Source organism: Canis lupus, chromosome 37, assembly GCF_048164855.1.
Source record: "Canis lupus baileyi chromosome 37, mCanLup2.hap1, whole genome shotgun sequence".
Taxonomy (NCBI): Eukaryota; Metazoa; Chordata; class Mammalia; order Carnivora; family Canidae; genus Canis; species Canis lupus.
Window position 1 is genome coordinate 7,760,347 of NC_132874.1, and position 15,687 is coordinate 7,776,033.

The 15,687-nt window shown below is 39.1% G+C and overlaps 1 protein-coding gene across 3 annotated transcripts in view; it reads left to right on the plus strand.

The window, feature by feature from the left end:
* Positions 1 to 15,687, plus strand: part of MBOAT1 (membrane bound glycerophospholipid O-acyltransferase 1) — a 114,923-nt gene that overhangs the window by 79,425 nt on the left and 19,811 nt on the right. For all 3 annotated transcript variants that reach the window (XM_072814192.1, XM_072814191.1, XM_072814193.1), the window contains exons 5-8: positions 8,859 to 8,914; positions 10,874 to 10,928; positions 12,394 to 12,577; positions 14,850 to 15,042. In XM_072814192.1, coding sequence (XP_072670293.1) covers positions 8,859 to 8,914; positions 10,874 to 10,928; positions 12,394 to 12,577; positions 14,850 to 15,042 — 488 coding nt within the window. The remainder of the gene's footprint in view (positions 1 to 8,858; positions 8,915 to 10,873; positions 10,929 to 12,393; positions 12,578 to 14,849; positions 15,043 to 15,687) is intronic.

Sequence of the window (15,687 nt, forward strand, 5' to 3'; positions counted from 1 at the left end):
TTAAGTCTTTTTCTTGGGTTGTCTCTCTTTTTTCCCTCTGTTCATTTGTTTTGTTTCTTAAATTCCAAATATGAGTGAAATCATATAATATTTGTCTTTCTCTGACTGACTTATTTCACTTAGCATAATATTCTTTAGATCCATTCACAACTATTTGTTTTTTGGGTGTTGAATTGTAGGAGTTCTTTATATATTTTGGATACTAACTCTTTATTGGCTATGCCATTTGCAAATATTTCCTCCCATTCTGTAGGTTAACTTTCAGTTTTGTTGATGGTTTTCTTCCCTGGGCAGAAGCTTTTTATTTTGATGTAGTTTCAATAGTTTTATTTTCACTTTTGTTTCCTTTGCTTAGGAGACATATCTAGAAGGATGGTGTTACGGCTGATGTCAGAGACATTTTGTTTGTGCTCTCTGCTAGGATTTTGATGGTTTCAGGTCTCACATTTAGGTCTTTAATCCATTTTGAGTTTATTTTTGTCTCATGTGAGAAAGTGGTCTAGTTTCATTCTTTTAGGTGTAGCTGTCCAGTTTTCCCAAGACCATTTGCTGAAGAGACTTTTGCCCATTGCATATTTTTTCCTCTTTTGTCAAAGATTAATTGAACATATAATTGTAGGTTTGTTTCTGGACTATTTTGTGTTCTATTGAAACATGTGTCTATTTTTGTAACAGTACCATACTGTTTTGATCACTACAGCTTGGTAACATAACTTGAAATCTGGAATTATGATATTTCTAGCTTTGTTTTTCTTTTTCAAGATTTCTTTGGCTATTTGAAGTCCTTTGTGGTTCCACACAAATTTAAGGATAATTTGTTCTAGTTTTATGAAAACTGTTGGTATTATGATAGGCTTGCTTTAGATCTATAGATTGCGTTGGATAGTATAGACATTTTAACAATATTTGTTCATTCAATCCATTAGGATGGAAGAGTTTTCCATTTGTTTGTGTCATCTTCAATTTCTTCCATGCTAGTGCTTTATAGTTTATAAAGTGCACATTTCACTTCCTTGGTTATGTTTCTTCCTAGGTATTTTATTCTTTTTCATGCAACTGTAAATGGGAATATTTTCTTAATTTCTCTTTTTGCTACTTCATTATTAATGTATAGAAATGCAGTTAATTTCTCTACATTGATTTTTGTATCTTGTGATCTTATTGAATTCCCTTACCAGTTTAAAAAGTTTTCTATATGTGTTATGTCATCTGTGAAAGTTTTACTTCTTCATTACCAATTTGAATGCCATTTATTCCTTTTTACTTGTCTTATTTCTGCGGCTATGACCTTTAGTAATATGTTGTATAAAAGTGGTGAGAGGAGACATCCTTGTCTTGTTCCCAATCTTATGGGGAGACTTTCAGTTTTTACCAGTGATTATGATGTTAGTGTGGATTGTTTATATATGGCCTTTTATTATGCTGAGGTATATTCTCTCTTAGCCTACTTGTTGAGTTTTTATCATAAATGGATATTGTACTTTGTGAAATGTTTTTTCTGCATCTTGAAATAATCACATGGTTTTTATCCTTTCTCTTACTGATATGAGGTATCACATTGATGGATTTGTGAATATTGAGCTACCCTTGCATTCTTGGAATAAATGCCATTTTATTGTGGTGAATGTGTTTTTAAATGTATTGTTGGATTTGGTTTGCTAATATTTTGTTGAGGATTTTTGCATCTGTGCTCATCAGAAATATTGGCCTGCAGTTCTCTTTTTTTTTGTAGTGTCTCTAAAAAAATTTTTTTTTGTAATGGCTTTCTCTGATTTTGGTATCAAGGTAATGGGGCCTCATAGAATAAATTTGGAAGTTTTCCTTCCTCTTCAGTTTTTCTAAACATTTTTTTAAAAGATTTTATTTATTTATTCATGAGAGACACACAGAGAGAGGCAGAGACACAGGCAGAGGGAGAAGCAGGCTCCAAGCAGGAAGCCTGATGTGGGACTTGATCCTGGGACTCCAGGATCACGCTCTGGGCCAAAGGCAGGCACCAAACCACTGAGCCACCCAGGGATCCCCTTTCCTCTTCAGTTTTTTTTTTTTTGGATTATTTGAAAAGGGTAGGTATTGACTCTTTTTTTAGATGTTTGGTAGAAATTGCCTGTGAAGCTGTCTGGTCCTGGACTTTAGATTCAATTTCATTGCTGGTCATTGGTCTTTTAAAAATTTCCATTTCTTCCTGATTAATTTTTGAGAAGTTCTGTGCTTCTGGGAATTTATCTGTTTCTTCAAAGTTGTCCCATTTTGTTGGCATATAATTTTTCATATTCTCTTATAGTCCTTTGTATTTTTGTGGTGTTGGTTGTTCTTTCTCCTCCTCTTTCATTTCTGATTTTGCTTATTTGAGTTTTTTTTTTTTTTTTAAGAGTCTGGCTAAAGGTTTATCAATTTTGTTGATCCTATCTGAGAAATTCTTCATCTCTCCTTCTATCCTAAATGATAGCCTTGCTGGATAGGGCATTTTTGGCTGCAGATTTTTTCTTTTCAGCACTTGAAAATATCCTACTTCTTCCAATTGTCCTACAGACATTCTGCTGAAAAAATCAGTGGAGAGTCTTATGGGGTTTCCCTTGTATGTAACCATTTTCTTTCTTTCTTTTGCTGTTTTTAAAATTTTCTCTTTGTCACTGCATTTTGACAATTTAATTTCTTATGTCTTAGCGTGGACTTCCTTGGGTTGATTTTATTGGGGGGAGGGATGGGAGCTCTCTGTGCCTCCTAGATTTGGATCTCTGTTTCCTTTCCCAGATTAGGGAAGATTTCACCTGTTATTTCCTGAAATAAATTTTCTGCCCACTCTTGTCTTTCTTCTTCTGGGACCCCTGTCATGTAAATGTTGTTACATTTTATGATGTCACTGAGTTACCTTAATCTCTTCTCATTTATTATTATTTTTTCTTTCTCCCATTCATCTTGATTGTTTTCCATTACTCTGTCCTCCCAGTTGCTGATCCATTCTTCTGCTTCCTCTATCTACTATTTATTCCTTTCTGGAATATTACTTATTCTGTTTCATTTAGGTCTCTTGCTCTGATTTTATCCTGTTCTTTCATTTAGGACATAGTCCTCTGTCTCCTAATATTGTCTTACTCTCTGTTTCTCTGTGTTGGGACAATCAGCTATGTTTCCTGTTCTTCAGAGTAGTGGCTTTATGAAGAAGACGTCCTGTCGTGCAGTGTCCCCTGTTCATCAGAACCTGGTGCTTTGGAGTTGTTTTCTTTTTTTTTCTTTTTTCTTTCTTCTTTAAAAGATTTTATTTATTTATTCATGAGAGACACAGAGAGGTAGAGACACAGGCTGAGGGAGAAGCAGGCTCCATGTGGGGAGCCTGATGTGGGACTCGATCCCAGAACTCCAGGATCATGACCTGAGCTGAAGGCAGATGCTCAACCGCTGAGCCACCTAGGCGTCCCTGTGCTTGTTTTCCTATGTGTGTTGAGTGCACCCTACTATTGTGGTTGAACTGCATTTGTCTTTATTCCAGTTGTCTGCAATGGCTCTCTTTGCCTGTTGTGGGCAGGATTTGGTCCCTTTACTGCTAATGGACCAGTTGGGCTGCCTTCGGCTTGAATTTGTTCAGACCAGGCATTTTCCAGAGCTGTGGTCACATTGAACTACAGAGTGCTTTTCCTGACAGAGTCGAGTTGGTGGATAGGACCTTCAGTCAGACCAGATTTCTGTCCCAGTCCACTGCTAGGGCCACAATCTAAATGGTGTGTGTGGTTATTGTCCCCTCTCCCCCAGCCAGGAGTCACTTGGAGTGCTGTTGGTCCCTGTTGCAGCTGCTTTCACAGTGCCAGCTTGTGATGCTGTTCTGAATGGATTCTTGCCAAGCACAGATTGGACAGGGCAGGGGAGTGGGGGTTGTACAGTATTAGCAAGCTAGTTGGAGAGTGAGCTTGTTCTTGCAGGTGAAAGAGGCAGGGTTGTGGGGGGAGAGAAATGGCTTCTTTTGTTTTTGGAGAAGATTCTTAAAGATTACTTGCCCCTCAAGCACACATTCTGAGATTAGTAAATACATCTATATACCACAGTATACCCCAGGTATTTCTCAAACTGTTGCTTCTGTGCTATATCTCAGCAGAGCTATTTGTTATGCTGTCTCTTTAGGGTTCAGGACTCAGTTTCCCATCACCCTCCAGCTGTCCCAGAGCTGAGCCTGCTGATTTTTAACATTCTAGTTGTTAAGCCTTGCTGGTTCTAAGAAGTGGCAAAGTTTAGCCCCTTTGGTTTTCAAAGCCAAATGTGATGGGGGTTCATTTTCCCACTCTGGGTCCCCAGGGCTTGAGGTACCTGAGCAGGAACAGGTGTCTGCTCCTGTCCGTGATTGCAGTGTCACCTACAGACAGTCTCATGGGTCAGTTTGGTTCACAACCATGTCTCCACTCTTCCTACTCTTTTCAAGGTGGCCTTTTCTCTATGCTTAGCTGTGGCAAGTCTGTTCTGCCAGTCTTCAGGACATTTTTGGGGGTTATTTACACTAGCTATTTTCTAGCTGTATCTGTGGACAAGGTGAGCTTAGGATCTTCCTACTTTACCATCTTCCCTAGAAGTTGACCTGATGATATTTTGTTTTGTTTTGTTTTTTATTCATTGAAAAAAATTTGTAAGACAAGAGAAATGGCCCTACCTCAACCATGCTGGACCCAAACCTTGATTTAAGATGATCGGATGGTTCCCATGGATTCAAGTCCAGTGTCTACTACTAGTGAATGTATACAAATCCATGGACAAGGCACACTTCTCAGGGGGTGGAAAGTCTGAGTACAATTCAAGTGTCAAGGCCTCATTGTTCTGAGGAAGTTCTTTGGCTACACCAAGGAGACTTTTTTGTGTCCTTCTTGTACTTGTAGTATGTGTTCATGTACCTTGGATTTTGAATTTTTGCAAAAGTTCGCATGAATTCTAATCACAAACCATCAAACACGTCTTGGATTATTTTAGGTTTTGACTGAAATACAACATGGATGATACTTGAGTTTCATCTTTTAAGTCAGTAACTTTTTGGATTTCACTCTCAAATTTCATAACTTGGGCATTCTAAATTTGGCATCTGATCTACTCATAAGTGTAAGTAAATTGATCAATGAAAAAGTGTTGAGAGAGGAAGTCTTCTGAGCAAGAGCATATGGCACTCCTTACATCCATAGAAAAGTGAGTAAGTAGGAGGATTCTAACTCCATTTCCTCTTTGTGAACAGGTTCTAGTTCTAGCTTGCAGATTTTAGATCTGCTTTTTCACAAGTTAGTAGTGTATTGTGTTTAATAAACCCATGGTCACATGTGTGAATTGTTTCTTAAGTTGCTAGAAACTTCTTGAGATGTTTAAAATGGAAGCAATATATTGTTGAAAGTAGTCTAGATGACAAGTAACTAAATTTGGTCCACAGCTTTTTTTCTCTCCAAAAGAGACATTGTTTCCCCAAAATAAAGATGACAATACAATTTTTACACAGACCCAATAGTGCTGACCTCATATTGAATATTTATTGACCATTATCTAGAAATTCAGTATTATGTATTGTATTTGTCCAGGTTCTCTGAGGGGGATGCCAAGATGGGAATAGCAGCATAAGAGATTTGCCATGTAAAATGCCTGTGAGGGAAACTAGGGAGGCTGGAATAACCATCAGATTGAAATGCATGTCTGACCCCTGAGATGAGAGAGGCAAGGAAGAAAGGAAGACCGCAGTGCAGGTCTAAGACAATTTCATCAAGTTCAGTAAGTGGTCTTCTAGCAAAACTTGCCCTGGGGAGAGTACCACACCTCATTTGCAGGGGTCTGCCTTGGCACCTGCCGCACTCTGTCACTGGGCTGTGTCATTGGCTGGAGCAGCTCGAGGGGGCATGACCTCAGCATGAAGTTGGAGATAGAATTGGCAGCAGCGGTGGCTAATCATAGCTCCCTCCCTCAAAGCTCATAGTTTTGAGTGACTTCTGCTCATGGCAATTGCATATATAAGACTATTTACTGTATTTTTGAACATGAGCCTTATTATGGAATACATTAAATGTAATGCCAGATAGAGGAAAACAAATGTTATATTTCTATAGAGACAGAAAGTTAGGCTAATTCCATAACATTTTCTTTTTTGATATATCTATTTTTTAAACCCTTTAAAAAATGAAGCTATGGATTAAATGGAATGTACAAACTTACTTGGTTTGCAAATTGCATAGTTATCAGAATGTGTGCCTCAAAGTTTAAAAAATGTTGTACTGGGCTTTGTGTATGGAAAGTTGAGAGTTAGGTCCTATTACTGATTCCTAGGACTTTTGATCTAGTAGGAAAAAAAAAGTCCAAAAGGCTTTGTAAAGAAACTATCGTGTTTTCAAAGTTATGTTAAAAAAAAGTTCTTGGCATCTGTTATACGTTCTGGGTCCAAGGTCTTGTTGAATATCAGGAATGTGAGATGCAAAATTATATTGGTCTTTAAGACCACATTGTTGTAGAAAGCTTCAACACAGCTCTTATTCTGGGATCCAAACCTCTGTGCTCTGGAAGAGCAATTCTTTTTTTTCAATCTAAATGAGCATAGTCACAATCAGTGCTAGCTATGAGCATGTCCTACAGTACTAGAATGATCACCTTGATGGCTCCCTATTTTGCCACACCTGCTTCTCACCAGTCCTGGAAGAGCATGGCTATCCTTCCCTTCTGCAGTGTAACCATTAGCATAATTAATCATACAACATTTTCACCACCCCCTAGAGAAACCTGTATGCATTAGCCATAGTCCTCATTTCCCTCCCAATTGCTCCAACCTGAGGCAACCAGCAATTTATTTCCTGTCTCTATGGATTTGCCTATTCTGCTATTTCGTACAAATGGAATCATACAATATATGACTTTTGTGTCTGGTTTCTTTCACTTAGTATAATGTTTTCAAGGTCCATCCATATTATAGCATGGGTCAGTACTTCACTGTGTTTATTGTTGAATAATAGTCTAATGTATAGACATACCACATTTCACTTGGGTTATTTCCTTTTGGGCTATAATGATGTTTTTCTGAACAGGTGTGTACAAGTTTTTGTATAGATACATTTTTATTTCTCATGGGTATATACCTAGGAGTGGAACTGCTTGGTAATACAGTAACTCTATGTTTAATGTTTTAAGAAACTGCCAGACTTTCTGAAGTAGCTGGACCTTTTAATGTTCCCACCAACAATGTTTGAGGGTTCCAGTTCTCCACCTCCTGACCAATACTTGTTATCTTTTTGATTCTAGTCATCCTTGTGCTTGTGAAGTGGTATATGATTTGGTTTGCATTTCTCTGATGGCTGATTATTGCTGAGCATCTTTTCACCTGCTTATTTACCATTCATATGTCTTTTTCCGAGAACATCCATTCCAGTCCTTTGGCTATTTTTGAATTGGGTGATTGTCTTATTCTTCTTGAATTGTAAGAGTTCTTTATATATTCTAATACCAAGTCCCTTATCAGACATATAATTTGCACATATATTCATATATTCTGTGAAATGTCTTTTCACTTTTCTGATGGTATGTGTCATTTGAAGCACGGAATTTTAGGTTTTAAATGCTACCCATTTAACCTATATTTTTCTTTCATTACTTATGCTTTTGGTGTTACATTTATGACACCATCACCAAAGCTAAGGCCATGAAGATATGTGCCTATGCTTTCTTTGAAGAGTTTTATAGTTTTTGCTCTTACATTTAGATCTTTGATGCATTTTTAATTACTTTTATATTTTTATGTGGCTATCTGGTTGCATCATCACTATTTTAAAAAGCTGTTCTTGGGCAGCCTGAGTGGCTCAGCGGTTTAGTGCCGCCTTCAGCCTAGGGCGTGATCCTGGAGACCAGGGATCGAGTCCCACGTCAGGCTCCCTGCATGGAGCCTGCTTCTCCCTCTGCCTGTGTCTCTGCCTCTCTCTCTTTTTCTCTCTCTGTCTCTCATGAATAAATAAATAAAATCTTTAAAAAATAATAAAAACAAAAAGCTGTCCTTGCTTCTGTTGAATTATCTTGGCACCTTTCTTGGCATGGGTGCCACTTCATAGGCAAGTTTTTATTTGATGTCTTTTTTCAAATTAGGATGGGTGTTATTTTTTGGTCACTAAATGGTTTATTGACAGTATTTTACAAAAGTATCTTTTGCTATGTGCGCATGGAAGAATTGCCTTTAATAGAGCAATGCATTTAGGACATATTAGGATAAAGAAGCCAGAATATTATATCTCGTCCAAGTGGAACTGGGGCACTGGATTAGGTATCCCCCAAACTAGGGGTGGTCATACTTTAATGTGCATCTGAGTTCTCTAGAGATCTTGTTCAAATGCAGATTCCCATTTTCTGGCTCTGGAATGCAGTGTGCAAGAGTCGGCATTTTTTTAAGATTTTATTTATTTATTCATGAGAGACACAGAGAAAGAGAGAGAGAGAGAGAGGCAGAGACATAGGCAGAGGGAGAAGCAGGCTCCATGCAGGGAGCCCAACGTGGGACTCCATACTGGGTCTCCAGGATCAGGCCCTGGGCTGAAGGCGGCCCTAAACCGCTGAGCCACCTGGGCTGCCCGAGAGTCTGCATTTTTAATGAGCCCCAGAGCATGCTGATGGTGCTGGTTCTGGAACTTACACTTTGAGTAACAGTGCAAGAGGGGCCTTCTGATATGATCTCGTTCAGTGTTGTTATATCTACTTATTTAAAATGATTTTAAGGGAGTTTATTGAATTTAGTGTTTTTTTGTTTTGTTTTTGTTTTTGTTTTTGCTTTGTATTGAATGGCCTTTAAGATGAAAAAACTACCATGCAGGGAAATAGAATAAATGTTTCTTCTAGTGGTCCTTCTGCCAATCGATTATCTTCTATCTTCCTTTTAGGCCTCTGATGATTGTCACACAGAAGATCACGACCTTGGCATTCCAAGTTCATGATGGTGAGAAAAATGACTCGCCTGTTGGTTCTGAAAGCGAGACTGACATTCAGAGCTCTTTGTTTGGACTCTACCCATAGTCCAGAGTTTAGCCAAGTTCTGGCAGTTCTTCTATAACTTGTCAAAAATTTGCAAGCTTCTTTAATCAAAACTCTTCTCAACTATTATGTACCACTTCCCTGCTGAATCTGTAGTCTAAATTTGCTGAAGTATTTACCCTGAGAACAGTTGGCTTTCTGTTTACTTATGTAATATTTTAAATTTATGGTACTCACTGCCCTTCATTTCCAAATCTGCTGAGAAGAAATGGCATTCTTTTTCTTTGGTTTAATATGAGAAGCTCATAAGGTAATAATAAAAAAAAAGTATTGGCTGGTTAACCATTTTTAATGCTAGTTTTATTTTGTTTAGTGTTTTTGTTTTGTTTGGCTTGGAAGATTATCTAATGAGATTAGCCTGGCCCTTCTCCTTGGAAGAAGGAAGGATCTTCTGTTTGTATACAATTGAACATTTTCTTTGCTCATGCCTTTCCTGCAAATGACCAGAAAGTGTGATTTACACGATTAAGACCTGGTTCCAGGGAAGGAGGACGGCACTTTCAGCCTGGTGGAAGATTTCAAAGTGGGTGGAAGAGATGTCAGGTTCAATTAGTAAAAGTATATTTTGCAGATTTGTACTGCTCTGGCAAACGCTTTCTGACTGTTGAAGCTCCTTTATGTGCTACCAGATTGAGAAGATTTATGATCTCTGCTAGCTAGTCTTATTTTTCTTTAAAGCTTGGGATTTGATTTAATTTCATTCTGACCCTGGATATTCCTAGTTCATACTTGACGATTTAGTCATTCTTCAGAGAACAGGGTCATTTTGTATCAAGGATAGAGCCTTTCTAGGGTAACCAAGTGTCCTGGTTTCTCCAGAACAGAGTAGTTTCCCAGGACATAAGACCTTTAGGGCCTAACTTGGGAAAGTCCAGGGCAAACTGAGGCGAGTTGCTAAATGTCTTTGTACCCAAGTCTAGTTGGTAGTCGTTATAGTCTAACGTTAGCACATAAACCAATAGCTAAAATCAATTTAATTTTTAGGACTGCCAGAGATGTATGGTTGACATCTTAGAAAAAAGTGTGATTTTTTTTAACACTGCTTCTTTTTTTTTTAATAGGCTTTTTGCCTAAATTTACTTTTTAAAGCATTCTCAGTTTACCTGATTTTCTGGAAAAACCCTTACATGCAGCAAGGTGTTTATTTGCCATTTCTTTTTTTCTCATGTGCAGTAGGAGCAAGTAAATTCCAGAAACACTGTCTTCCTTTATACATATTTTCTGAATTGCCTTTTTGATTGGTGACCATCATCACTTTTAGCTGAATATACATACAGCTTTGTAGTCAAGCTCTGTAGCTTTTAGATGACATGTCGGATTTTTTGACTATAAGTTAACATATACATTTTACGAGAAGCACAAATGTGATTTGGTTCCCTCCCCCTTTTCTGACATGGATGAATTTTAAAAGAAGAAGAATCACCTGATAAATCTTTTATGTTTTCCCTGCATTCAGGATTATATTTCCTGTTTTTTAGAAGAGGAACGTCCCCTGTTCCTTTCCCCATTCCACACCCATGCTTTCAGCTGGTGCCAGGTGTCTGCAGCCAGCATAATCAGGGAGGTCTTTAGTGGAGCAGGCTGCAAAGGCAGGCTTTTTTCTCTCATGTAGCAATGAAAACATACGTACTTTGGTAAGGAGTGCAGGAGATGTAGGGAGTTCCCTGAGATCCATGTCCCATGCAATTTAAATAGGAGTAACCCCTGCTTTCTCCCCTCTTCACAAGAGCCTGTAGAGACTGTCAGAAAAGAAAATGATTTTATGATGTGTGAAATAAAGCACTTTTTTCAAATGACTTTTAGAAGCCTCATTTAGAATTATCTACTTCAAACATCTTATTTCTACATTTTTTTTATTTTGTAGGATTAGGTCGAAGAGCTGAAGACCTCTCTGCTGAGCAACAGCGTCTTGCTGTAAAGTAAGTTAAACAATATATTCTTGAACCCTTTGTATATCAGTGTCTAGAAATCTTTCTCATTTCTCAATAGATATGAACCCTATTAGATGGATGTATTATTATTTATTTAATGAATATGTTGTTGATGGATACTTGGGTTGTCTGCCACTCTTTGGCTTTTACAAACCCTGTTCTCAGGTCATTTTAAAGAGGTTTGGGCATAGCAGTGGGGGATAGGTTTCCAGAAGTGGGATTACTGGGCCAGAGAGTAAATGGATCTGTGATTTTGTTAGTTTTATGAGATTCTCCTTCACCACTGTAGTTATGTCCGTTACAGAGTTATTTTTATTGGCCCATGTGTCTGAGGGTCCTCAAGAAACAATTATCAGCGCGCATCAGAATGATTAAATGCCTCGATGAAGACGGGTAGGAAGTAGGGCTGGGAATGTAGGATGGAATCGAGTGCCTCGTTTTCGCAGTATAAGATTGGGTAGGACTTGGAAGCAATGGAGACCCACTGCAAACGACTAATGAATCAGATTCTTTGCTCAGTGTTATGGGGGTATAAATGCTGGGCATTTGACCCTGGGTATTCCTAGTTCATACTTAACAATTTAGTCATTCTGTAGGGAACGGTGTCATTTTATACCAAAGATGGAGTCTTTTTAGGGTAACAAACTGTCCTGGTTTATCCAGAACAGAGTAGTTTCCCAGGACATGAGACCTTCAGGGCCCAACTTGGGAAAGTCCAGGGCAAACTGGGGCGAGTTGCTAAATGTCTTTGTACCCAAGTCTAGTTGGTAGGGCATAATTCCAGTGACCGGTTAGCAATGGCATTTTAGGGAGCCTTTCCCCACAATACTCTCCGGCCCCTTTAAATGCCATTAAAACACTACCCAGAACTGGTCTCTACAGAATTTTTCCCCTGCCACTACTTTTGTCTGTTGTTCAGGACCTCGTGCCTGGATGCCAAAGCAGACAAGAGGGCGTTCTGTGTGTCCTCTTCAAATGGAAACTGATTCCACCCATCATCTGTTTTGTGTTTATTTTGGCAGCCGGAAGGGGGCTTTCCCATTTCACAGCATCTCAGTCAACTCACATTAGGTCAGGTTCCCACCCCACCTCGTGTTTCTTACCTCCATTTTCTCTTGCAGACAGCTAAGGCTGCTGAGAAAGAGCACATCTCAGCCTCAGAGTTGCCCTGGACCTCTCCCTCCGTGTCTATAGCTGCAGTCGACCAGCAGAGGGCGCGACGGAGCGCTGTGCCTTCCCTGAGCCACCTGCCTTCTCTGAGCCACCTGCCTCTATTAACTTGTCCTTTCCACAAGGTTTCTAGCTTAGATGGGTTTTCAGAGAAACAAAGACACCCATGTCATGGTTCATCATCCATAAAGACAACACCTGTGTTTAGGAGTGGCTTACTCGCAGATATTCGAGAAAAATCCAAGACTGAAGGTTTTTCAATTTTTTTTTTCTATTTTCACAGAGTAAAACCCTCGTTTTTGGAATACTTAAGCTACCTTCTCAACTTCATGAGTGTCATAGCTGGCCCTTGCAACAATTTCAAGGATTATATAGCCTTTATCGAAGGGAGACATATACATGCGAAGTTGCTGGAAGTGAACTGGAAGCAGAGAGGTTTCCACAACCTGCCAGAACCTTCTCCTACCGTAAGATTTTAGTGCCAAGCATTTACCCAGAGCTCCACGAAAATAGAGTTCTGCTGCCAGGGCTGAGTCTCACTAGTAATTGTTCTAATTAAAAAGCCAAGTAGTTTACTAGAAAGCTTGGCCAATAACTCGCTGTCACCCTCATTTACCTCACAGAGGAGCTTATTGGCTGGAATAATTAAAGCAATCGATCCATTCTGCAACTGGACAATATTTAATGCTTATAATGTGCTCAGCACTGTGCTAGTTAGTGTATTCGGATTGATGAGTTTTTTTTTTTGTCCTTATGAATAGAAATTCATATCCAGCCAAAGGACAATGTCATGAAAGGGGGATAGGGAGAGAGTGGGAACCAGAACCAATGTGATTTTTATTGCAGAGCCTGTTTCTTGAATGGGAAACCAGTGTTATGTCGGCATGCTTAAAGATTGGTTTTATTGACTGAGTGTTTAAGATGTTTTTTTGGAAATAATATTTTAATTTTAACCTGAATTTTATTAATTTTGAATTAGTCGACATTAGGATGACTTATTGAACTTTACAAATATCCTAAATTTATTCAGATCAAATATCCCATATTTAAGGGAAGTCTAATTATTTGAAAGAACAGGGAAAATTGGAAAAAGGAGAAAATCAGGATAATTGAGTTAAATATTTGTAAATGCTAAACTCTGTGCAAAATTAATTATTTGAAAACTTAAGTAATTTATTAAGCATGAATTTTCAGGTAGTTTTGACACAGTCAGGTCTTCCGCAGCTTATGGCTTGTCAATTGTCTCAGCTCTTACTGTGTTATTGAAACAGTGCAGGAGTAAGGTCACCATGGCCATGAGACATCAAAGTCCTCACAGGTGTTTCTTGGCTGAATCTACCAGAGTCGTGCTTTTGTGTTTCACATGCTCTCATTTAGAGACTATGATCACAGAGTCTTAGTATCACTCTCCAAGGAGACTCTTGCATTTTTGTGCAAAAAGTGAAGTGGTCAGGTGGTATTTTGGCTAAGGACACATCAGTGGGAGGTGGCTGGAACTTACAGGCTGATGCTTCCCCAGTGTGTTGTCATAATCATGGCTAAACATGGTGAGCACTTGACTGGGAGCCAGATGCTATTCTTGGTACCTTGCAAATATTCATTCACCTGAACCTCAAGCCACTCTGAGAGAGGTGCTGTAGCTATCCCCTTATTACAAAAAAAGTGCCCCCCCCCTTTTTTAAAGATTTATTTGAGAGAGAACACACGATGGAGAATGCAAGCATGAGTTGGGGGGGGAGTGAGGGAGAGAGAAAATCTTAAGCCAACTTGGCAATGAATGCAGAGCCTGAGACTCGGCTTGATCTCATGACCCATGAGATCATGACTTGAGCCAAAATCAAAAGTTGGTGCTTAATTGACTGAGCCATCCAGGCACCCCAGTAAGTGGCCTGTTTTAATAAAGTTGGGCACTATAGTTCTATTGATGTTATATGACATTCCCTGGAATGTCAGAGAAAGTGGGCAAAATCGCTTGGTCTAGAGGCATTTAAAATGCCAATGCATCTTAATACTAGAGCAGACTACATGTAGACCACCTTGGAAGGCTTTCTAAAGCTTTCCATTACCTGCTCATGTCTTGATTCAGGTATTTAAAAACTTGTACAGAATCCTTCCTAGCTAAGCCTCTGTCCTCCTTTTGGTAATTCAAACCCATTTCCTTGACTCTGCTGGTGACAGAAGTGGAAGGCGATTGGTTATTTCTTTCTAATGGAAGACTGCCACCCTATAATGCTCTTTCTCTTATGTTTTGGGTTATAAATCTACCTTCCTTTTGGGGCACCTGGATGGGTCAGTTGGTTAAGCTTTTGGCTCAGGTCATGATCTCAGGGTCCTGGGATGGAGCCCCACACTGGGCTCCCTGCTCAGCAGGGAGTCTGCTTTTCCTTCTCCCTCTGCCCCTCCCCCCCACTTATGCTCTTTCTCACTCTCTCAAAATCTTTAAAAAAAAAAAAAACTACCTTCTTTTTGTTGGTAGAATGTGCTGGTGATCATTTTCTTCCATTTTAGATGTATTTAGACCTCAAGTGTCAGAGGTGTATTCTTCATTTACATTTAGCCCATATGCCCAGCATCCAATTTGTGTCCTAAGAATGCCTACTGGTGGTGTTGCATCTAGAGAATATTACCAGAGCAGCTATTGGAACAGCTTTGTTCAAAATGTGCCCTTGCTGAAATTGTTTTCCTCATACCAGAGGCCTGAATGGTTACACTGATTTTTTTTTTTCCCCCACATTTCAGGGAGCTGTGATACACAAGTTGTGTATGACCTTGGTGTCTCTCCTCCTGTTTTTGACACTCACCAAGACCTTCCCGGTCACCTGCCTGGTTGATGATTGGTTTGTTCACAAAGCAAACTTTCTGACTCGGCTCTGCTACTTATATATTGTCATGCAAGCCTCGAAGCCCAAGTATTACTTTGCCTGGACGTTAGGTACGTTTGATGGAATGGCCCTGAATGAATGAGGGAGAGTGATACTCCTTGGATGGCTTACCCAGAACAGCATTTTGGATCACCTAATCAAAAAAAAATTAATACATGATGGAGGCAGCTGAGCCAATATCATTTTGTACTCTCCAGCTAGCACTCCTATGTCCCACCATCCATAAATTCAATTATCTGTGATAAGAGAAAAGCAATCTCGGCTGTCATTTCAGCTCAATGTTATTAACAGATGTCCAAACTTGGAAGCTTCCTCCACCAATTGAAGCTCCATTAGTACAGTGGAAAGTTAAGGGAAAATTCTAGAATGATCTGGCTGTATTGTGATTTTTCTGGGTGGTACATAATAGAGGGTACACGCTTGAATAAATTTACCAACACACATGCTGATTTAGGTTGCACTTTTAAAGAAAGAGTTGGTTAAAAAAATTTGTTGGTTAAGCTTTATGCCTTAGAAACTGACTTCAAGTGATAAATATTTTTTTAAGGTAGAAAGTTCAACTTTATTTGCTTTTTTCCTCTTTCCTTTCAAACAAGTTTAGACTGGAAAAGTTTAAAGCTTTGCTGGAGTGAGCAGTAAGTCCTCCTATTTACTTACCAGGAATGGTAAGGAATTTTGATAAGGCACGGCAGCCC